Source organism: Ptychodera flava, chromosome 15 (genome assembly GCF_041260155.1).
Source record: "Ptychodera flava strain L36383 chromosome 15, AS_Pfla_20210202, whole genome shotgun sequence".
Lineage (NCBI taxonomy): Eukaryota > Metazoa > Hemichordata > Enteropneusta > Ptychoderidae > Ptychodera > Ptychodera flava.
This window is the reverse complement of record NC_091942.1, coordinates 28,735,434-28,761,376: the sequence shown is the minus strand read 5'-3', so window position 1 is coordinate 28,761,376 and position 25,943 is coordinate 28,735,434. Positions and strand designations below refer to the sequence as shown.

The 25,943-nt window shown below is 38.2% G+C and overlaps 2 protein-coding genes across 4 annotated transcripts in view; one reads left to right on the top strand and one right to left on the bottom strand.

Moving 5' to 3' along the window:
* The window catches only part of LOC139151795 (uncharacterized), a 15,731-nt gene extending 10,129 nt beyond the window's left edge, over nucleotides 1-5,602 (top strand). For all 3 annotated transcript variants that reach the window (XM_070724785.1, XM_070724786.1, XM_070724787.1), the window contains one exon: nucleotides 198-5,602. In XM_070724785.1, the coding sequence (XP_070580886.1) occupies nucleotides 198-4,176 (3,979 nt within the window). In that variant the 3' untranslated portion in view covers nucleotides 4,177-5,602. The remainder of the gene's footprint in view (nucleotides 1-197) is intronic.
* On the bottom strand, nucleotides 5,499-25,943 carry LOC139150770 (uncharacterized). Its single transcript, XM_070723166.1, has 18 exons — nucleotides 25,419-25,943; nucleotides 24,704-24,894; nucleotides 23,901-24,104; nucleotides 23,591-23,763; nucleotides 23,197-23,363; nucleotides 22,549-22,627; nucleotides 21,879-22,035; nucleotides 21,610-21,653; nucleotides 20,334-20,437; nucleotides 15,002-15,562; nucleotides 13,940-14,130; nucleotides 9,618-9,821; nucleotides 9,310-9,482; nucleotides 8,712-8,878; nucleotides 7,926-8,004; nucleotides 7,027-7,183; nucleotides 6,778-6,821; nucleotides 5,499-6,381 (listed from the first exon to the last, which is right to left on the bottom strand). Exons 1-18 carry the CDS (start codon nucleotides 25,919-25,921, stop codon nucleotides 6,277-6,279), a joined length of 3,303 nt encoding a protein of 1,100 aa, XP_070579267.1. The 5' UTR covers nucleotides 25,922-25,943; the 3' UTR covers nucleotides 5,499-6,276.

Sequence of the window (25,943 nt, the reverse complement as noted above, 5' to 3'; positions counted from 1 at the left end):
GTTTCAAGCGCTTTAGAATAAATAAATAGGATTTAGAATTTAGTAATTGAAATTATGCCAACTGCATGTAAAACGTACAGTGAATGAGGATTTTTAAGTGTTTCGCAGATTTCATTTAAGACTTGGACATAATTTGTCAGTCATCACCTTTTGTAATCGAAAGAAATAAATTGTAACAATGTGCTTTATTTTCACAGGACACCTCTTCTTGTAGCTATCCGTAAACGTGACGAGGATGTTGCCACAGCAGTTTTAAACCAATACTTAGAGAAAGCACTCGTGCCAGTTCCAGACGTTGAAGAAAGTATTTGCCAACTCCTTCTGAAGTCTGCGTCAAAGGGCCTCTGGAGACTATCCGAACAAATTATGAAATCGGCTTCCTATGAAGACCTTTCATTGGCAGAGAAGTTAACAAAAGACAAGCATGGGTGTTCCATATTCCATTATGCAGCAAAGGGTGGAAAACTAGACGTTATTGAGGAGTTACTAGCCGTCAAAGATGATCATGTGATTGCTGCATTTGATGATACTGCCGTAGGTGGTCAAACGCCGTTGTTTTATTCGGTTGCCAATGGCCATTTAGGAATTGCTAAACAACTTCTTCTGCACGGAGCAAACCCCCTGAAATGCAAATGCAACGTCGAGGTGTACTTACTACAATTCAGGCAGTTTTTCAGAGACGAAGGTAGGAGTATGAACTCAGAAATGGCAAATGTAAACAGCATAGAGTTCAAGCCAGGACGTAGGCAATTTTACCCGAACCCAGGCATGCAGACAACAAAGGACATGGAGGCCTCTTTGAACCACGCAATGAGCCAAGAGAATAACAATAACGTGACCATTCTCACTGTACGAGACACGTCGGGAACACACGATGGCCTCTTCCCCAACAATCTTGCAAAGTTTAGGAGAAATGCGGAGAAGCTGAACATACATGAGTTTTACTTTGGAAGTTTTGCACTGAAGGCTGAACTCTTCGAAGAAGAAAGCGAAACACAAAGGGGCTGGTCAGAAGTTGGTGAAAAACACAAGGACACACCCAAACTTCCTGTTGAAAGAATTGCAAGAAGGAAAAAACAACAAGAAAAGAAATGTTCAAAGGAATATATGCAAAAACCAACACTAAGAACTCAGGAAGAGAAGAAAGCCACCCGACAAGTTCTGCAACTCTTCGGCTTGGCCCTCGAAGGTGCACGTAAATCAGCCACTCTTCTGCACATTGCAAGTGCCAAGGGCGAACTGGAAATAATGAAAGACATACTCTTCTGTAGACCCGATATGATCAATATGCCAGATGGTGAAGGGAGAACACCGCTATTCTATGCAGCTCTATCCGGCAGTGTAGACACTCTGCAACACCTCCTAGAAAGAGAAGCCAAGGTTGAACAAGGTCCATCGCCACTTATAGCAGCTTTGGTTTCATGGGCATCGCACACAAGTACCAGACTGCACGAAGTGCTTGCCAGTTTGAACACACGCCACGACTTTTTCGGTAAACAACTGTCTGGTTATTGTTCATTATACCAAGAGTATGTTCGTCGTCAACCGATCGTGTTGTCGGGTTGTGAGTGTGATTGGTCGGGAATAGTTCAACGACTGCTTTCTGGTGAGAAGACAGTCGCATCTGTCGAAGAAGCACCAGCTCTGGTCGCCTTCATGGCTTGTACAGTGCAAGATTCCGAACTGTTCAGGAAATTGCAAGAGCTAAGTCTAAATGTAAATGGTATGTTGCAGGCAAACGAAGATAGTGACGACTTGACTTTGAGTGTTGTCGATTTGATATTGGAAATGGCACCAAGGGGTAATGTTGCTGCTAACAACTTAACAGAATGTATTCAAACAGTTTTACCAGGACTACGGTCTCACATAGTGTTGCACCAAGTAACAGCACGGAGGATTATGAAAAGGCAGCTTTGGTACCTTGCAGAATTGGCCATTCCTAAAGTACAAATTGTTGATGCAGCTACGTGGCTGCCCACTTTCATCAAAGCCGCAGAACAAGGAGTATCACCAGTTGTTGACAAGTTCATCCACAGTTTCGGCAATGACATTGGACTTGCCACAGCTTCCAGAGTGTTAGCACTCCACATAGCCTGTCGATGTGGCCATGACCAAATTGTGACAATGATGTTGAATGTAGGTGTGGATATTTATTCAACCATAGGTGACGATATGTTTCAACACGTACCAGGAGTTTATCACAGATTACGATGGACACCATTCCACTGGTCATGCTTCAGGGGACACTTGGGTATTCTTCAAATGCTAACTCAGCATGCTGGTTCTATATCCAACGCAAAGGAAGGGATACAAAGTAACAGCAATCCAAATGAGTTACCCTATATCGCTGCATGTAACGGACATATAGATGTATTGAAAGTTCTCCTTGAAGACTGGGATATACCTCTGGAGCTGTGTGTGAACAGTGGCCTCAATATTAAATATGCAGTCACAGTTTTAGATATAGCTGCACTACACAACCACCATGGCATTGTAAGATATGTCATGGAAAAGATGTATCAAGAATACAGCACTGAAATAAGTTCCCTACAACAGTTATTTGCACATAAGAGTCTCTCCATGTATCATGTTGCTGGTTTCTTTGGCTGGAAAGACATCGTAGAGATGTTGATGCAACATGGATGTCCGGGGGCTTCCAAAAGCGACATGCAAGGTCTAACTCCTCCTGTGTATGCTCTATCCCAAGGGTACATGGATGTGTACAAGTTGCTATGTATCTGTGAAGAGAATGAAGCTGGAACTTTAAGTGATCATTCGCATCTTCTCAGTGATGTTACCATGAATGTCCCATCCTCTGAGCATGTACTATTTGCATTTGGTTGGCTACATAAGCACTTGAGTGAAAGGCATAACACACCGCTGGATATAGAGTACATTCAAACGTGTTCTTTGAGAGATTCAATGAACACCAAGGGATGTTTTTCCACTCTCCTCTCAGCCTTGAAATGTGGCGCTGAAAATGTCGCCAAGAGCATCATACAGGCATCACCTATGGTTTTGGCATCTTTCATTGATAATGCCAGTGATACTGACGTGCGGGTGAGTGCCATGAGATTTGCAGTCAAATCCGCGGCTACCTCAGGAAGCTCAGGCTGTCTTGAAGTAATTCTCAAAAACCAATCAGATGAGAACAGGAACTTGCTCCTTAACCAAAACACTGGTTCCTCAGAACTATTACCCCTTGCACTAGCAGTTTTGCATGACCAAATAGAAAGCTTCAGGACTCTCCTCAACTATGGTGCCAGGCCAGACGGTGTTTCCAACAAACACGGGCAAAATTTACTGCACATGGCTGTTATAGGTTCCCGCGATCTGAATATGGTTCAAGAGGTGCGAGACAGGGTTGGTGAAGATGAAATCGACTCTGTCGATACAATGGGACTGAGTCCAGCAAGTTGGGCATGTGCATTAGGTCGTGCACAATTTCTTCCATACACTCTGCAAAACCATATTGAACAAGGAATAGATGTCCACACTGGTGACCATTCTGAAAATATAGATTACAGCTGTACACACTGCCTAAGAAACCTTAGCATTGGATGGTTCAACAAAATTCTTCGGAATGAAGATGTGTCTGATCAGTCCACAGTTGTACCAGCCTCCCCACATGTGACTTCCATAGGTATCAAGGGTCGTATGTCAATGGCAAGTGATGTAAGAAAACTGTACCAATGGATTTTGGCGAGAGAAGATGTGAGGGCCGCCCGAAAGGTGCTGCAGTACATATATCTCAATAGTGGTGATGACTTAAGCGATATTGGATGCAATCAGGACAATCTTGGAACTTTCCTGGAAGTTTGTTATTTCGGAGGAACAGGGAACCTACCCAATAGAGTGCTGGTTGCTCTTGAAAACGTACTCAGGACCAGCGATGTAAGCACAAGGGCTGATGCCATCAACATTGTACTCGACTTGAAAGGTAGTGTCGATAAACAAAGGGTTTTGCACCAGGCTGCAATCCTGAAGTTACCAGTCTTGGTGGAGGAACTCCTGAACTCGCACGTTGCCTCGGGTGATTCAGTTCTGAAAGGCATGAATGTAACTGAAACTGCCCTAGCCTTTGGGCACACCGACTGGGCTACAGAAACTGTTTCTGTGTGGGAACATGTTGATCCAACACAAGCCAAGGGGAATCTACGTGAAACCATTCAGTGATTTTGAAACTATTGATGTCCCTTGCAAGTCACTATTTGACATTTACACAAAACCACGGCTGAGCCTTTCTGCTGTTTTAAAAAGGTATTTAATTATAAGCTATTTATAATGTGACCACTTAGCCTTGATGGCAAGAATGAAGAATGCAGGGCCTACGCTGAAATATGATACAGATCAACATAATTCTAGGGGATCCAATGACTTCGCAAAGCTAAGGAAGAATCCTTAAGAAAACCAAATTGTCTTAATAATGAATATTGGGCTCATTGTTGTTTAGAGAAATTGTCATTTTAAAGACTTATGTTTCATCTGAAATATCTTAGACTTTTTCCTATCGACCAATCAATCATGTCTAGCAATTAAGTATTTACACAATACAAACGACGTTATGATGAATTGTTAATAAGGTGTTAATGAAGATTAATTGTTGATGTTTATAAAAACAATTTTGAAATAGCCTGTCTTCCAAAATGCACGAATCTATCAATTGTATAAAATAATACATAGGCAGCTAACTTAAGTAATTTATTGCAATGGCCACCAAATCCTTACGAATTTGTTCATTCTCAATGTTTATGAAACATAGTGTAATCTGTAATGATTAATCAAATTTGACGTACAAATCACTTCAACTGCTTAGGGTAACAAAACGGATTTGTGAAAGACCGTGATTAATGGTGTAAATTGTTGTCACTGTAAAAATGTATGTTTTACTTGAATAGATGATTGGGGTATACCTACTAGTATGACCTTCAGTGCGGACTAAAGCTAAAATTTTCACCCGTCGAAATGAAATATTTTGTATAAGTTAGGAAGAACACGATTGGAACTAATTTGGGATAATTGGATTTTCATATTTTTCAAATTTCTCAAAAGTGTTAGGTGCCATATAGCTAAATGTCTCAATATTGCAAATTACTCATAAAAATGTAAAAAGAAAAGCAGATGAGAATACATTTGTAGATTAAATCGACATTACTTCACCATCAAATTATCCCAATTTAGTTCCAATAGTGTTGAAGATACACGGAAAGCTGAAATCGACAATAAAAAAAATTCGGACCACAGTAACACTACAAAACTTAAAGTCTAGAGTATTTGAAGACTGACCAATCAAGTGTTCGTCAGCTGTTGTCATTGTAATTCTCAGAAATTGCCAATCATATTTCATGGTTATTTTTAAAGTGTTAAGTTGTATAAACCGTTACACACGAAGAAGATGTAGACATTTGCTTCATGTAGAACTATGTATTCTCTCCGATGGTTGAATGTGTGACCATGAATTGTATGATATTTACATACACGCATTCTGCAACTCAAAGTTTGTTCATTTGCACTGTTGTGCACTGGAAATTAATTTATTTGCACTTGTGTATATCAAATAATATATCTGCTCTGTTTTGAATAAATTTCATTCTTGAAACAATTTATGTTGTTATATATACATTTCTCAAGTCAAATCCTTTAACGCAACAAAGTAAAACATGTTTAAAAATGCATGCTGCAGCTGTAAATTGAAGACTATATTATACAAAGTTTTTAACGTAGATTTTAATGGAACTTGAGAACACTTCTTGGCGAGAAAAAAGTAACATTATGGGGTTGTCCCTGATAAGAAATATTCGGAACACTCTTGATCAGTTATCGGACAATCAGACTAAGATTTCGTGACATTTCACTTGCGTATTACGTCATACACTAGTAACTTACGTCACATAAGTTCAATCGGTGAAGAGGCTCAACGACTACGATCACTGTGCCGGACATCGCAAAAAACCTTGCTTCTCCTTCGTGGCTTTATTGTCCAACTTTTGCTGAATGAACAATGTTTACAATAATTTAAATGACTCACGGTGCTCCAAGATCTAATTTTGTAATATTACTTGGAGACCTGTCTGTGTTTGATATATTCACAAATGAATGTCTTTATTACATATACAAGTTCTGCATTTCATTTTCGGAATATAACCGCAGGAGTATTCCCATGAAAAAAAACCGTGTCCCGCTGCCTAGGTCCGCTGTTTACAGATCTGCGGATCTGTCAGAGGTAGATTACAAGATAAGTTTTATTTGACCTCAGCTTCGAAAGCGTCGAAATGTTCATCTATCGACAAACTTCGGGTCAAGTGGTCTGTCGGGCATCATCACGAAAGACATTTTCGGTTCGACCTTGTTTGAACCTTCAATGAAAAAATCTTGAATAATCTGCAGAAGAAGAGAAATTAACTATGAAGAACTTGTGTTTTGTTCTGCGGAGTTTAATTTAAGAATCCGTAATTGACAGAGCATATCAAAGATGTTTGGAATTCGTGCAAAAGAACAACCATGCAGCAGGGGAGGTCAGTCGTTTTATACAAGATATACTTAAGTATGCCTTTGACCTAACCAAAGTGAACGAACAAACGCTTAATCTTATGAACTTCCCTTTCTTTATAGACCTTTCGACTTTGTTTTGCCAATAGTTCAAAGAAAAAGAAAATATTCGATGCACAGAGTACCTTTGACTCTTTGCAATTCGCCGATGCAAATATGAAATGTGTCATCGTTTCTGTAGATAAGCATATACACGAGCCTTGTTTTTATTCAGTAACGTCTACTTACCCGGCAAAGTGCGATCTGGAGTTGTAACAAGGCGATCCGTTTCCCTAAAAGCAGTAAATCAGGAATTACATATTGAGTAAGTTTGTCCATCGATATACATCGACACGAATGTTGAACGTGTCATCTTTTCTCTAGATTTACTGTAATAGATTACAGCTCGAGGCTATGTGTGAACAGTTGATACAATCATGTGACTAATATCAACGTAATTTTTCATTTCCTTGCTGATGTGCGTATGGTCAGACTTACCGAGGCACTGTCTTTTTCCAAATCCAAATGGCATGGTGGTGAATTTGTTGATCTTTTGTTTCTCACTGCCAAGCCATCTCTCCGGCTTGAACTCTGATGGGTCCTCGAAGTAATTTGGGTTCCTACTCGTATGGTTGTGTAGCATAACGATCGGCGTCTGTGCGTACATCAATTTGAAAAAATATTGTAGTTATCAATATATAATCTATCTATTGATCTATTTATCTAATTTTTGAGAAATCGCATTTATTGATTTATAAGGAACTATATATCGATCGATCTATGTATCTTTCTACCTCTATAGTATCTATCTTGCTATCTATCTGTCTATCCAGCCACGGTTCATGTGACCCAGCTATCTGTTATTTATCCATCCATCATCCATCCACTCACCAATCCATCCGTCTGTCCGTCCGTTCATCAGACTTCCACCCGTCTTCACGCGTATAAGAAGCCAAGGATCAATCATAGTCATAGTCATAAATTAAGGTCATACCAGTGTTGAGTGAAGAGAGACTTTCAAGATGTAACGCTGCATATGCACAATTTTGTGTTTAATGTGTGTCAATTTTAAACAAAACGGATGGGAACCCGGACTGATATCAGGACAAAACGCTACGTCACGAAAGACGATTCCATTGATTAGGCTATCGATGTCTTTGAAACGCGCAGGCTATAAGTGGTATAAGGGCCTCTATAGACAACCGCACTTCGCCCAGCAACTCGCTGTATCAAGGTCCACAACATACGAGTTGTCATGTTTGCGCCTTTCGACGTTATGGTTAACACAATACCGTGAACTGTTCACGATAGTTCACGATATAAATAGGGACACGTCCCAATGCAGCGCCTGGCCAAAGACCGAAAGACTGAAACTGGGTCACTGAACAAACACCTACCCCGGCAGGAATGATGTAACCTTTGATGGTTATGTCGTCGTCCAAAATACGCGAGTTGCTAGTAACTACTGGATACAACCTGATCATTGGAGAAATGGAATATAAACGTCAACGCTCTGAGTGAAAGACGGATTCAACAGCGAAAGACATATACGAAACGTTTGATAACATTTTTATCAAATATTTTAAACAAAGACAATTTCTAATTCTTTTATCTACTGTATGTTGAAATAAACACTATCCCCCTGGCGGAAACAATGCTTTGAGTACGACTATGTAATTGCTGAGAAATGGTTTCTAGTCCGCACTAAAATTCAGTACACATCAATAACATGTGCCATATTAAACATGTGATATATTAAACAAATACGGGTTGTTTTTACGAGTTGAACTTAAGGCATTTCGACGAGATTTTGGGAGTAACACTATATTAAATTTATTTTTCAGACGTCACAAAATATACTTCGAAACACACCATAACTTGCATTTAATGGAGTTTCAAGAAGAGCATTTTGTTTAAATATTCCTAAAACGTTGGGGAATATGAAATCTTCACGTTCTTCACAGAACAAAAATGTCGACATGTTGGGCAAAGGGGGGTCACTTTGCAGAGCTTAGAATTTTCGAAATTTGAGACAGATCATGATCGCGTTACTGCAGCACTGAGAAATCGTCTTTCTCATACTTCAACAATTTGTAAAATCACCAGACTGCTACCCAAAACAGTTGCAATCCTACATATGAGCACAGAAGCAATATCAAGTGAATCTCTTCCCCTACATTTACCTTAGTGTCTCATTGATAACAGCATTGAGATAGGGCAAGTTTTTCACACTTTCGTGTGGAACCTTTTCTCCTGCTTGAACGACGCTTCTCACTTCCTGGCGTAGTATTTCCTGTTTTTCAGGGTTTTCCGCAAGCTTGTAAACTATCCATTGTAACGCATTTGCTGTCTGAGAGCATGGTTTTGATCAAAATGAAAGAAGTAGTAATGTTTTGTTGTGTTCAATAGAATATTTGTTAATACCAAATCTCAATGATATCAAAAAAAGTACAACTATACGAATACATCATTGATAAAAGAACAAACTGGTATTATACACATCAAGAATCGGGATGTATACGTGATTTAAAAGTTCTTCGAAAAAAGTCGGCTGAGGAGAAGACCGCTTCGGACTACATATATTATGAAAAGCCGATTCATGATGGCCCTGGATTTTAAAGAAATCTCAAAGCAAATGTTTCGAGGTTCATACCAAGTGCAAAGATTACACATCATATGCAGGCGAATGCAGGCACATAATCCTGTAGGTTTCAAAACAGTGACACTGTCTTTTTTCATTAGGAAGCATAATTTTACTAAAGGAAATGAAAGGAATAATACCGTATCGACGGATGGGAGCAAGACCTCTGATATGTTTGAATAAATCTCATCCGAAGACAGATCACTGCGTAGTAAGAGATGTTCGATGATGTCCATTTTTTCAGGAGAAGGCAGCTCACCTTTCTCATCCAGTGATTTGATTTCAGCCGATTTTTCATCAATTCGCTTTATTCCTACAAGGGAGGTGACAACAGAAATTTCAGGAAAACAGCTAGGTGATTACTTTGCATTTTATTTCGTAACGCAAGTTCAGAGTTATTATCTGCCTATAACCACACAAAAATCCCAGCGTGTTGTGTTTCCCTTACCGTAGTCATAAATGACATCCCACGCTCTAGAATGTCTCCGCCATTCTTCCGTCCCAAGGGCAGATTGTACATTGGCGGGGAATTTGAACAGCAGTACCATGGTATCGAACACATCAAGCACTCCATGGATAAACTTATTTGCTTCCTCGGACACCGTTTCGTCAAGTGAGTGAAGTCGCTTTTTGAACAGGATAGCCGCAATGGCTGTGTAGGAACGAAGAAAAACTCAATAAGCGCATTTAGAAGTTAAAAAACTACAGCTTGAGCAACTTGATTATTACGATAAATCTTTGTATGCCCGGGTAAAGTGGGATGTTTCCGACAACAATTTCTTCCTCAAGGTAGAGGACTACCAATCAATGTCTGCTAATACAGTCGAGTGATATGTAGAAATCCAAGGGCATGCGTCCCAGGAATGTCTTCCATGAAGAGATGCAGACATTCTGTTTCTATGGCCGTCCGCCATATTGCATGATCCCAATACCAACGGTAACAACAAGAAATAAGATGGCGGAGGTCAAACGTGTCTATTTTTGTCACCATTTTCCTGAGCCTTTCTTTAGATTTGTAAACTTGATACAAATCGGTTCTAAGAACTGTATTTGCAATAAAATGGCAAGATTTCTTTCTTTTTTCCAAGATGAGTCCGAGAAGTAAAGCTGAGTCATTCTTGGTGTTGTTTGAGAAGTACATCATGCGTATTTAGATTGTTTGATCAACAACTCACTTCTGCCTTCTTGAAATTTATTTTCAGAGTGGAATTTTTATAAATTCACACAGCAAGGAAAGGACAGTGCACCAGTCTAAACAAGCCTTCATTACTTTGTGGGGGAGGGGGGGGGGGTTGAATTTAAGGAACGTAAGAAATGTGAAAATTGACCCGTCAAATTATTCTTTATAAAATATGACCCTCTCAACTCATCAATTGACCCCATTTCAATTATAATGTGGCCATGATGTCATAGTGACACCAGAAGCTTGTATTTACCATCACAGACCGTTTGTTTACCAGTTGTTTTGACATAGATTGTAAACCGCTAAATCATGACATGATTGTAAACATCTTACAATGTTAGCTGTTTACAATCTCATCATGATAATTTCAAACAGGCTAATTTACCTTTTCTCAGGCCAAGAGTGTAACATCGACAAAAGAAACCAGTATTTACTTTCCATATTATGACAAAGCCTGGTTATAGTGCAGTTTGTTGGTTGTTTACCGCACTGTTCCTGACAGAATCCTATCTTTATTGCTCTCAGACTTCATATAAAATAAAGGATATTATATCCGAGTTTTTGGTTCTGTTATGGTAATTTCGAAGTACCATACAAATCTTTTGTCGAATATAACCCCAACATAGTATATTTTAAATTTTGACTCCCCTAAACCGTTTTGTACACCTCATCGCAAAATATCCAACGCCCCCTATAAAAAAATGAAACCTTTCCTTAATCAGTCCAATTGGCCCACTTCTCGGAAGGCTGGGATTCTCACAGAGCAACATAAACTTGATCAAATTAAAGGCAGTACATATTTTCACTCCATGTATCTCAAAAAATAGTGTCAATGACACTGTCCTCCCATTTTGCAGCGATACTAACTACTAGTACACACATGACATTGCATTCTTACAGGTTGACTAGAAAATTCCATTGCAAGTCCAAATCAATCTTATACCCCAGCAATATGAAATGCTCCATCTCATAATGACTTTTACAAGTCTGACAGAAAACAACCCTATGATCAAGACTATCGTGTTTTACAGCAATCCAACAAATACTTTGGGAGAAAATGATTTTTTGACAAAAAATGGGAAAAATTGCCCCAAAAATACAAATATGAAAATTTCACCACAACTTGAACAAATCCGACAAAGGTCAACCCTAGGATCATACATACAAGTTTTCAAGGCAATGGGATGAGTGCTTTCAGAAAAGATTTTTTGACAAAAAACGGGAAAATCGCCTAAAAAATACAACTTTCAAAATTTCACCACAATTTGAAGAAATGTAACTTAAGTCACTATAAAGAGCCTGCATACCAAGTTTCAACCAAATCTGGCCAGTGGTTACAAAGTTTCAGCAATTTGCAGGATTTTTCCTTTTTTCCCCTTCATTTGCATATTTTTGACTTTGACATGTTTATTTCAACAAATTCACATCTCCACACCTCGATGCACCTGTCCACCAAATACTAAGATGGTAGGTGCTGCGATTTAGGAGTTTTTAATGTTGACAGACATACATCCGCACATAATAACTAACATACATACATACATACAGACAGACCATAGACCCTCCAAAAAACGCGGGTCTACAGACAGACAGACAAACAGATAGACATGCATACATTTATTTTTACAGCTTTTAACCTCCAACAGCCTACCAACTTGTCAATATTAGCTTGATCAACTTGATACTACTGCTTATAATAATATAAATGAGAGTTCTAATTAAAGTAAACAAGACTTGCTTATCAACATTTACATCATAAAAAACAGCATATCTGTCAGGTTATAAAGAATCTTCAGCTGGTTATCTTTATCAGTATTTCATCCTATTAACCAAGCACATTTTAACTTTCAAAATAACATTGCAAGTAAGTTCTGTTGAATAAGTTGAGCCTGTACGTACTCAGAGAAAGCACACAGAAGAGACAAATGTTTGCAACTTAAGAAGTTCAAGGTCATCAAAAGCATTATAAGGAATCATGTAACACTTTCATTGCACTGTTTACACAGATTGCATAATTGCTATTAATAGCACGAGGAATCTTACAGTCCAGCTTTACCATAAAAACCCTATCACTCTGACCACTCTTTTAATCGATCACTCTATTTTTTTCCTCAAAAAGTAATTTTATTTTATCCTTACCAAGTCAACTATAAAGGGAAATTGAAACTTTCTCTATCTCTATTTATTTGACCAACCTATCATGACAAACTATTATGAGCAATTTCTTTTAGATAACATAAAGAGCACAATATACGACGGTTCAGAATATGTCAAAGTTGGGATTCAGGAAAGTTGCCTTTACATGTTATAATCCTCAAAGATGGTAAGCATTTCACTATGAACTGTCAAAAAAGTTGAACTTTCTAATAATTCTACACTAAAATTATTTTGGCTTTGTTGATATCCTCATTAATTCAATTATTTAAAATCATATTAATTATTTTTTTCTGGGTGAATTAATAGGGTTTATACAGTACAAGAGTTACATATAATGTAAGTCAAATTCAGTTAAAACATCAATTACCGTCTAACATTGCATCATTCCTATAAATAGCACCTCAGCCTGGAACAGCACAATCATAATCTGCTCATTCACACAGGCAGTACTTGACTTTGAATGAATGACCTACTACATTTTACCTGTGTACCAAATTTGAAAGCATGACAAAAAGTACCACAAAATTTGCAAATTTCAGCTTGAGTTCAAAGAGTCATCTTCAGGTTATTCCTAGGAACCTGCACACCCTATTACAAAGTAATGGCATACACAGTTACAAAGAAGATTTTTTTAACCAAATGTGGCAAAAATTGCCTAAAAATACAAATATGCAAATTGTGCCATAATTTTGATGAATTCTATTTTGAGTTTTCACAAGGTACCTGCACGCCAATTTTTAAAGCGATCCAACCATTGGTTCAAGAGGAAAAGATTTTTTACTAAAATGCCAAAAAAAGAGAAAAAAATCATTTAAAATAGAAAGCATCAAATATTGACATCAAATCTATATGTTTAAATGAGTTGGGCCCAAGGTACCTAAAACCCAAATATGACACTGATCAGATGAGTAGTTCCTGAGTTCTTGATTTTTGACCAATTTCGCTTTTTTTTCTACCTCATTTGCATATCTATGGGACTAAAAAGTTCATTTTAACAACGGCACATCTACATCATATATGGCATCACTACACCAAAAATCAGCTCAATACGTTCAGCGGTTTTTGAGTTTTTGCGTTGGACGGACAGACATCCATACATACATACATACAAACATACATACATACATACATACATACATACATACATACATACATACATACATACAGACAGACATCTCACATACAGACTTTTTTCTACCATATAACCTCCCACTGCCATATATGTATGGCAAATGGGAGGTAAAAATTAACCCGGAACCTAAATATCCCTTGAAATGTTCTTTTGTACTCATTTTCCTTCTCCTAAAGAAAACGAATATTCTCACTATTGCATAGTAAAACGACAGTGTCATTTATCACAGACCATACTAGGCGTAACTCACGAATAACTCAACACAGGTTATGAATTTTCCGGTCATATGATTGCTTACATTCGACAGACCATGTACACGCTAGGAACTCAAACTTTGGTATGATGTTGTCTCCTTGTCGAACTCGACGGATTTTCCCAATAAGGTCTGTTATGACGTCATTGACAACGTCTTCATATCGGTGCATCTCCATTGGTCTCATCATTTTCTTGTTGAAAGCAGCTCTGTTTCGATGCCACTCGTCGTCGTCCCTGAGAAGGCATTCATCAAGCTACCGTTAGCTAATCAGTAAACAACCGTCTCTACCAGATTTGTTCAAGTCATTTGTAAAACCTTACACAGGGAAAGAAAAGTTATATATGATTGTTCTGTTTGTGTCAACTTGGTTACTTTTCCGCAACTAGCACGCATAATGATAGCTGGCGAGCCGTAATTCCACTACTAAACCATCAGGGTGATCTAAAACAAATAAACAAAATAACTCACAAAATATTCACATATAACAGTGTGACTCTGCCTTTCAAGCACTGCAAAAATCGAGATACGATGATAAGTTGTCAATGTCTGTGCCAACAAATCATATTGATATAAGGCCAATAAAAGGAAAAAAAGACCTGTTTCTGGTCACTGTCATTTCAGAACCTGCGCGTCATGTTTTGTTTGTTTGTTTGTGTTGTTTTGTTTTGTTTTGTTTTTTGGGGGTTCATACTCATCGATACAACTATCCTTGATAACCCTGTTTGCATGTCCAAAAATGCTAAAACGAGAACAGATGTATTATTCAGCCAGTGATAAAAGACAACAAATGTTGCATCAATAGTGCCAAACCAGCATTGTAAGGAATAAAAAAAGAAAGGGAAAAAAAGAAAAAAAGGAAAACCGCGTCGCCGCCTCAATTTTGCTGAATGTCAGGGACCAGAAACGTTTTTTGCCTTACACAAGAGAATGCCCCCACAACAAGAAAAAGGACTTAAAAATAATCAAACACATTACAGAAAATTATCGATTTATAAACCAATTAATTAATTAATTCTTCTATTTGTCCTATATATTCGCTAAAAATTGCATGTACACCGTAAATGAAGACGGTAAAGAGATAAACACTCCTCATATGTGACTTACGTGGTGAATATTCCGAGTGGAAGGTTTCGTTGTTTTTTGTACAGTTTCCACGCATGAAGAAGATTATACCGCTCCGAGTGTCGTCTCGGGTGTTTCCCTTCACTTCTGTAAACCAACTCGAAGTCTTCTGGATCAGTCAAGTATACCAGCGCCGTATTTCCGAAGATTCTTTTAAAAACGCATCCATACTTTCGTTCCCATTCGCTGTACATAAGCCATGGCCGATTAGGCATTTTTCGCCTTCGCCAACTGTTCATCGCGTACGTCAACCGCCACCAAAAGCTCTCGGCGCCTTCGCCGGGTACTTCACTGAATGGTTTGATGTGTTCATATTCTCGTGATCTTCGTTGTTGGATTTGACTTGTAGCCGAGCTGTAGTATAATACCGGTGAACCTTGAATGAACAGCTTTCGTCCGAGAGTTGCTTCTGACAAGCCAGAGCGACTCAAAGCTCTCGATGTCGCCAACGTTTGAACGAACGCCATGTAGGAAACAGACAACGAGGCAGGCGACCCTTGCCTTGACCTCCACCTCGCCCTGGAAAATGGCTCGAACCCAACACTCCGTTGATCAGTTTTTAATTATCCAAATTTCTAGTTTCAAACAGCAATCACATCGGGCCATGAGGAATTACGCTCAGTCAAAATGTTTCTATACACCTCTGTCAAACAGTAATTACAGAATAGTCGACAAAGATACTTTACAGTGAAAGGAATATCGATGACTTTCCTGTGCAAGCTAATTCTCAAGGCTACTGATAGTCAAAACATGTTGACAGATAGTACGACGATATTGAGGTCAATATGCACTGTGTACTGTAAAGGCCTTTGGATCAGCGGCCATTCATTCCACATACATATGCAAGTTCTGCCCCCTGCTGGAAACGTGCGTCAACAGACCAGGCAACGTTGATGTGGTAGTTTCATCATTATATTTTTCAACCATTATCTACGGTAGTAACCAGCTCACCGTGGGCCAATCCCGAGTCTTTCCGACTAACCTACAATGTATATGTTGTGAAACTGCGTCTTCATTAATCTGTACGCATAATCAAAACTAGCCCCCGAGCATATACTACAGAATTGGATGATGAACTTTGCGTTGATCTCATGTGCATGCATTCATTTCTCATGACCTTCTGCTTGAAAGTTACTGTCTTTGAAAGAAATCTGATGTCATTGGTTTCTTTCTGAAGAAGATAATAGTTTGTCAAACTTTGTCTGATAGCATCCATGCAACCATAGGTGCATCAGAGGAGAGAATGGCCATTTCATATGATTCAGCTCTGTATGCGTTTGATTTGTTACGATAACCAATTTGTTTCTGTACAAATATTCTATGAATGACAAAGTTGTTCTTCAATATAACTTCATTTTCATATAAAATTGAAGAATTGTGGACACAAAAATTCCGTTATAGTTTTCCTTAGGGACCCTAACTACGTGCATATCCGCTCTTTCCCTGACCCGAAAGACTTCTCTGTTTACTCGTGATCGATGTCAAGCGTTGCCTGTCTCCACTAGTATTCAATATCGCAATTTTTCTTGATACTAACGCATCTTCCCATTGTCAACCAATTATAATTATCCATTATTCAATATTGTAGGCCTTTGACCTTTTACAGAGTAAGTGAAAATGAAGATACAGGCAATTTCAGTGGGGTTTATTACATGAAAACACTTACATTGTGAACAATTCAGAAAATTACGTCCAAGTGTACAATCAAGCTCTCTGTAATGGACCATCCCATAGCTTGAAGCTGTAATATATAATCTTGGAAAATTTCTCTAAAGTATAGGGGTTTTAGGAATTTCGTACACCGACACATTCAATCACTAACCGTGGTTGATCATGGTAATAGGAATTATTTTCTTCGATCGACATACACGGGACAATTTATGAAGTAATGAAATTCGGTTTCCACATGTTGTAGATTGCATAACTGGCACACCTTGTTTTCTCTGACTAAACCTTCAGAACGCCCACTTTCATTGAGCAGCTTATGGTTTGAAATTCTCAACCTACACAACGTTGTTATTATTATTTCAATATTTACACAACTCAAATGTTTTCAAAAGTCAAAAATGTTTTCTAAAGAATCCAGCTTTGAGGACTCAGCTAGGTCAGTTGACTTTATTTGTTTACCGATATCTAGGCATATTTGGGTTCGTTGGCAATGCTTTAAAATACTGTATACCCGTTCAGTATATAGGAAACATCAGTGTCGGACGGGTGACTTTAATTTCATGGCTAGCTGGTAAACATAGATTCTTAAGACTCTCAAGGATACGGATAAGTTGTGGACTCTGACTAAAGATAACGACGAATTTCGTCAGTTTGGTTGTTAGTGACTTACAAGTCTAATATTGAGTTATTAGATAGATAGATAGATAGATAGATAGATAGATAGATAGATAGATAGATAGATAGATAAACAGACAGACAGGCAGACAGACAGACAGACAGATAGATAGATAGATCTATTGATCTATAGATAGATCTAGAGATAGATCTAGAGAGAGATCTAGAGATAGATAGATAGATAGATAGATAGATAGATAGATAGATAGATAGACAGACAGACAGACATATCTAATAACTCAATATTACACTTGTAAGTCACTAACAACCAACTATCTGTCTGTCTGTCTGTGGAATTACGGTAATCTATTGTGAATATTGTCCATGATGTTGATCATCACACTTTCAGTGAAGTTGCGAACATGTGGCAAAAGTTTAAATTCACATTCAAATGCAATATGTACTGAAACACGTGAGCATTTTCAGTTCATATCTGGTTTTATGACGTCGAATCCCTAGTCACTGTAAATGTACATATCGAAACTGAAATAAACTGTAAATAATTGTTCCCAACAAATATAATAAGTGCTTCATTAGACAAGAAGAACATTGTCCCTTATTAAACTTGAGATAGTATATTATGGGGTATATATGTTTTCTTTGCAAAATATTTATAGCATTTTCGGAAAACAATTCAGATTAGATAACAAATACGATCGGTAAAGCCGAGGAAAAATCCTTGGAATTCTTCCTAAGCATCATCATCATTTTATTGTCATATTGAAGCTTAAAGAAACATAATACAATTCAAATGCCGCCGAATACATTGAAAATAAGGAGCTAGGAATATAGTTATGCGCTAGTCGAGCCTAGCCCCGTTAACTCATATGTACATTGCATTATCAAAAGCTATCATGGGCTGCTGTCCAATAAATGATACATGTACTTTTGTGGAGAGAAGATAGTAACTGTGACAGTAAAAGAAATCTCACAAAGTTAGGACATTACAGTTAGAATTCGTTTTACCTTCGAATTCGACCAAATACGTAGGCACATTAATACACAGCAAAACATTCTCGTAAGAGATTGTCTTTCAGAGCTTTTGTGAACTTACACCTAGACGTTTGATTTTAATAGAATACGGCAAGGTGTTCCATAGTTTTGCACCTGCGTAAGAGATCGAAGATTGGCCTGCAGATGTATACATTCTTGGCAATACTAACTTCATGTCCACCTTTTGGCGGGCATCGTAGCAATGGTCTACAATATGAAAATAATCTGATAAGTCGTGAGGAACATTTTGATGGAGTAAACTGAACATAAAAGTACAGACCAGCAACCTGTAGAGCTTATGAACATCCGGGTACGTAGATTGTAGAACAAAGGTGAAGACAACTCTCTAAATTCAGAGAGTGTTATACTATGTATACACACTTTCTGAGTGATATAAATTGGATTAAGATACGATGAAAATGTATTCCCCCATACTTCTAAGCCACCTGTTACATGGGTTGAATAATGATACATAGAGCAAAATGAGAAATTACTTTCTGGTAAGCTTATAACATGTCTTAATCTAAATAATATTCCGGCCTTCTTTCTTATCATCGCGTTTACCTTTGTGATGTGTGGTTTCCATGTAAGATGCTCATCAATAATTACCCCGACAAATGACGCTTGGTGCCTCTGAACTAGCGATTGATTTTTCACACACAGATTACCATGTAAATATACTGCTCTACGTTTTTTTATGGAAAAATACATAGTTTTTCTGATTTATCTTTAAGGTGAGCCTATTAGCGTCACACCAAAGTGTTACATTTCTCAAGTGATTTTCTACTAGTGAAAGGTCAAAACAGTTAATGTCAAGGAGGGCGCTGTAACTGACGCGTACACACGTCTGTATTATCGGTCCTGAAAATATTGCTAAATTCAAATACTGATTATCAAACTTTGACATTATACTGAGAAATGTAAATTTTTGATGTCTAGAAATGTTAGGGGAATATCAAAGTTCATTTAACGTGCATTTACAAGGTGAAAAGAGCGTTTGTATGTGAATATTTGAATACGCATTGGTTTCTGCTTACGATGCCCTGTTTCCTATTGTACTATTTCCCTCGCCAATTTGTGATGTCAGGTGACTCTGTAAATTTACAAGAGACAACTTTGCACTATGTTTCTTACGAAAACCGAATATGTGTAACCCTGTGGATTGGATTTATCGTTTGAAATGCATTATTTTATCATTTATTCACAACTGCACAATGATCTGAAAAAATTCATCACTTTTTGACAAACTGAATATCAAGACATTGTTATGTTTCTATAATTTGAATCTGCAAGGATGATAAATGCCACCGTGCTTCATATTAAAGCATTGACTGTGGGTCTTCGTAAAGTAAATCTTGTTACCTTACCTTTATTTAAAAATCTACAAACAAGGTCCTGACATTTATCTTCGAGTGTTCCAATGACCTGTGTGAAGACTAAGTATGTATTGTAATCTTTTAGAACTGTCGACATATTTACAGTCGTTTTGGCTGCAACATATACTGATTTGTTCGAGGCATATACCAAAGTGAATAAATTAACGCCTCTGCAGACTTAATCCCCTCTGTAAACTGGCCAAGTGTAATTGTGTCCGTTGTTCCAAGGGCTCAAAAACAAGGTTGCAGGGCAAACATTCTAGGCATGTCTCCAAACCAGTCTTTTGGTATGTGAAGACATTATAGCTTGCAAACTTTCATAAAGTACCGGATTCTTTTGAAGCTAAAATTAAATATTTTTACAATCAGTGATCAAGAAAGGCGTATAGCATATATTTATTTACAGTCTTATCATGGATATAAATGTACGCAGCATTTTTGTGTGTTATTGACGGCTTGTAGTTATCCTCACGCCATTCTGGGTCTCCGGTTTTCTCAGCAGTGCAGAATTTGTCAACCGGAAAGACGAAGAAACACCAGAGTTGCATCTGGCCACACTATTGAAAATCCTTATGTTGGATCCTGGTAGTGGTCATAACCCTTATCTGTCAATAAACTTTGGGTTCAGGGGTCTGTCTGGCATCATAAGAAACGACATCTTCGGTTCAACCGTCGTTGAATTTTCCCAGAAGAAATCTTGTGACATCTGTGACGAAAAGTGGATAACATGTCCGAAATGCAACGAAAGACAAAGCTGAATTTATAAGATTTTTAGGACATTCAACAGTTTACAAAGCGCCAATCCTGTAGGACATTAATGCTTGCCTATGATTTTGCAAGTATGATAACTTCTAATTCATACATTTGTACTTGAATTTGTCGCCTACTTGCATCATAAGATATTGTATCATCAGATAACAATTCATGCAACTTCTAGCAATGCAGCTTATCTTAATGTAGTATGCGCCTCGAAAGACTTAAACTTTTGCCCAAACTTTCTTCAATGAAACTTTCGGAAATTCTGTTACCAAAGCAAGAATAATAATTAGGGTTCACCGTGCAAAATTTGGTACTAGAGAGACAAATTACCTAAGATTTCCCCATATTTTGAATTCAAAATGGCCGCCGTTCCTGTGTTAAGTCAATGGTAAAAATAAAATTTTTGATTTCCGAAAAAACAAGACGGTGAAATCTTTTCTTTCATCAAGAGCCTTAAAATGAGCACCCACAAGTGGTAGATCAGAAGAAAAATGATAAAATTTGAAAGCCCGAATTTCTGTCCCCGAGGCGCGTTCTACCTCAAATCACAGCAGCGTCTTACTGTCTGTCTTTAATTACATGATTGAATGTGACGTGACGGCTATGGTACAAAGAACTGGCTTGGATTCTTGCAATTGGTTTCAGATTTTCACATTCATCAACTGTGACAACATCGTACCATGAACTGGTTGAGAGCTGGAAGGTCCATCAATGCTCTGAATGATCGTACGGGTCACTGCCCTTCAAACTATGAGACATTACATCGCCTATACGTCTGTAATGCATTTCTGTGTTACAGTACTCTATCTCTTTTTGTATCAAGATAAAAACTCTAAACAAACTTTGTTGGGGCAATTTTAAGTATTAGCTAAAAGCACGGAACAAAAGGCTGTCTTGCTTGTATTCACGCGTACACAATTATCATGATTATGCTCGACGTTCTTGCGTAAAAATTGGGAGAATGTTAGTCGCGGATTATTCACAGTGACCACAGACTGATGGAGGGACTTGAGGAAAAACCAGACCTTTATGAAATCCTTACTCCTGTCTACTACCGTGGGGAGTATTATTCGGTTCTACTGTAGACAGTAAAGGATGTCTGTCTATGGTTCTACTTACCCTAGCGAGTAAGACCTGGAGCTCGAACATGGCAAATCGCTTTCCTGAAAAATAACGAGCAGCAATTAGATCAGTAACTTGCATTGAAGCAGCCGGACGATCGTGCTCCTCGCTTTTTGTGCTACTGGTGCCGTAAACATCGACCTGTTTACGCTTCCGTCAGTATTCTTTGAAATAAGAAGTGTCCAAAGACAACAAGTTGGCAGTAACTTAGGTAACATTAATTATATTGCAAAAATGATAATGATCAGAAGTTTTAGGTAACTTACCTATGCACATTCTCGGTCCAAATCCGAATGGTATGCTTGTGAAAGAACTTATCTTGTCGCTGCGTCTTGTCAGCCATCTTTCTGGCTTGAACTGGTCAGGGTCTTCGAAGTACTTTGAATTTCTCCCCGACTGGTGGAACAGCATCACGATTGGAGTCTGTTTGCAATGTAGAGAAAATGGGCGTTTTTCGTAACGTAGGCAGTGAGCAGTGATACCGTGCAGAGCATCGTATCACACATAAAATGCACTCAAACATCGCATCGCATCGCATCGCATGCATCGTCACGTGGTCTCCAGTTGACAAAAATGATTGAATGTACGGGTACAGTAAGATGTGGTTAAAGCTTAGACCCTCGAGAAAAATCGGGACTACGGTTGTGCTTTTCAACGGTAACCTTCAGTGGGTTGTCCATTCCTTCTTTCTGTCTGCGGGAGTACGTTTGTGCTATTCCACACACCGTGTCGAAATGCCCAGTGTTACAACTTGTTATAAACACGCCCTCTGTCTATCTGTGTGTGTGTGTGTAAGACTTATTTGTCACAACTGAATTTTAATTTGCACAAAAATTCACAAGTGAGCAATGTTATTGTACGTTCAAGAGGGCAGCATGTGTTTTAGAATAACGCCGTACGAATGAAGGTCGGAATACATACTATACGTGAACTTACCCCTGCGGGAATGTTGTAGCCTTTGATAGTGATGTCCTTGTCCAACACACGGGAGTTATTGACAATGACTGGATTTACTCTATATCAGGAAGGAATCAGCGAATGATAAGTTTTTAAACTGTTTGGTATCTCACCAATAGTCGTAATTGAAAACAATCTCTTGCCGTTCTTCAAATTGTACTCCTTTCTGCATTGTTGCTCTGACAGTGTGCTACATGTATATACCATGATTCTATCCTACATTTAAAATCGATATGTCTACATCGAAAGTCGTAAAGCTACATTGTACAGATCTAGGATAAACATTAATGTCTGAAAGTACTGATGTCAACGCAAACTATTTGGATATGTCATGGTAGCATCATAAGCATTATCACCATTATTATCATTGTTGTCGTCACCTATCATCGCCACATAAAACAACAAAAAGAAGTACTGAGAAACATACGATAATAAATGAAAAACTCGCTGCCTTTACTGTTGCAGCGACAATTGTCATGCATACATTTCCCCGTTCATTGTACATATATGAACATGACAATTCGGGAAATGGAATATATTGGCAGAAACGACTCACATATCTACATATTCTTGTTACATGCAAATGCTACACCGATTTCCTATTATTTTGTACTTATTTGCTCTAACCTTAGAGTTTCCTTGATCACAGCAGTGACATACGGTATTTCTTCGATGTGTTTGTAAGATACCATTTCTCCCTTCGGAACAATCCTGCGCACTTCTTCTCGTAGTTTTTCCTGTTTTTCGGGGTTGTTTGCCAGGTTATAAACTGCCCATTGGAAAGTGTTGGCTGTCTGTGTGCAAAATACGATCGTTTGATATCATTAAAACGTCCACAAAAAGGAGGACAACAACTAATGTCTGTTTACATATAACAGCATTTAAATTGGAATAATTACACTCAGCAATATTTGCCTGTAACACATTTCAAACATCATATTTCAAACGAAATACCCTTCATATTACCTCATTCAAACGAAAACAACCGCCACCAGTAGCATACATATATCGCAACACATACCGTATCAATGGCACCCATAAGAACTTCTGTCATTTGTGAATAAATCATGTCTGTAGATAGGTCAGACTGTAGTATCAGGTGTTGGACGATATCCAAGTTTTCCGGGGAAGGAAGTTCGTCTTTTTCCTCAAGCGATTGCACTTCGTCCATTTTTTCATCTATTCTCTTTATAACTGTGTGGAACGATCGAGAAACAGTTCGTAAGAAATTAAATAGTTGGCAATGAACAGAAAAATTGAAACACTAGTTTTTCTTTGCAACAATTAGTCTCCCAAATTCCGTAGGATGAACAAATACACCAGTTCCTCACCGTAATCGAAAACGGCATCCCATCCTTTGACATGTTTCCGCCAAGGTTTTGTCCTCAGTGCAGATTGTAAACTGGCTGGGAATTTGAACAACAATACGGATGTGTCGAACACATCCAGAATACCGTTGATATAATCATTTGCCTCCTTAGGCACAGTTTCTCCGAGCAGGTGAAGACGCTTGTTCAACAAGATGGCCGAAATCGCTGTGGAGGTACAAAAGATTGGTGAGCAAATGATTAAGTCCAAAAATGGTAACGTACAGATTATCCATTTGGCTTTCGTACGCTGTAATTTACATGATACTCTGTGCTCTCTCTCTCTCTCTCTCTCTCTCTCTCTCTCTCTCTGCTCTCTCTCTCTCTCTCTCTCTCTCTCTCTCTCTCTCTCTCATTGCCTTTGTCTGTCTCTGTCTCTCTAAAGGGTAAATATATATATATACATATATATATATATATATATATATATATATATATATATATATATATACTGACACTAACTAACTAATACTAACACTAACTGTTATATATATACTAACTGTCTCTGTCTCTCTAAAGGGTAAATATATATATATATATATATATATATATATATATATATATATATATATATATATATATATATATATATATACTGACACTAACTAACTAATACTAACACTAACTGTTATATATATACTAACTGTCTCTGTCTCTCTAAAGGGTAAATATATATATATATATATATATATATATATATATATATATATATATATATATATATATATATATATATATATATATATAATATATATATATATACTAACACTCAACAGCCCATGTGTACATTAACATCTGAAAGTCAGGCACAACATTGTCCGTTCCTCTGACTCTACGGATTTTCTCGGTGAGGTCAGTGACAACGTCATTCACAACTCCGCCATATTTTGGCACTTCTACTGGTCTCATCATCTTCTTGTTGAAGGCAGTCCTTCCCTGAAACCACGCCAGACCATTCCTACAATGGAATGGAAACGACAAAATCCAATATACCAAGGAATTATCAAAATATCCGGACACATTGCAATGAATGTACATAAACGGAAATAATAGGCTACACCATAGATCGAGTAACAGGTCCTGAACTTCAATGTTTCCAAAATTACTGTATCCGATGTTTACGAGAATCACGTGCATGCCAATCAAAACCATTTTTTTATCTTGCTGTTATGTACTGTTTACATTATTTTCCAATCATAATAAATTTACATAGTTCACACATCACTACAATCGTAACGTCTACGACCTTTCAGCGTTTGCACGAGAACATTTACAAGAACACTCTGTCGTAAATAGGCAGTTTTGCAGAAGGCCAGTCATCCCAGGGTCAGACCAATGCCTCCCCCCCCCCCCCCGGAAAAATGTGTGCACGATCTTCTATTAAACTTTGCAAATGTTGTCCTGATTTGATCTGGCTACATATGTTGAAAGTTCAACGTCTTTTACGAGGTCAAAATTACGGCCGGCGGGAACTTTACTTACGTGGTCATTAATCCAAAGGGAATATTGCGTTGACGTTTATATACCTTCCACGCTTGAAACATATCTAAGCGACTAGCGTATCTTGTTGGATATTTTCCTTCGTTTCTGCACACTACGGCTATGTCTTCTGGGTCCGATACGTAAACCATGGCAGTATTTCCAAAAACTCTCTTGTACACGGGCCCGAACTTTTCGTTCCATTCGCTGTACGCATCCCATGGTTTTTTGACGGTATTTCGCTGACGCCATCCCTGGAAAGCGTAGGTCAACCGTCCAGTCAAAGTCTCAGATCCCTTGCCTGGCATTTCGCTGAATGGCTTGACGACGTCGTTTCGCTCTTGTACAGCGGCGTGATCGGCAGCTGTACTGTAACACTGCAGTCTTGAACATCTTACGAAGGATGGAGCACTATTTGTAATCGGAGAGATACGACAGGGAAGTAGCGTTCTGGGCGCCGAGGAAGACGCCAGCCTTGCGAACGCCATTTTGAATAAACTTTGCATGACCCCAGCTTGTTTGCCAGTG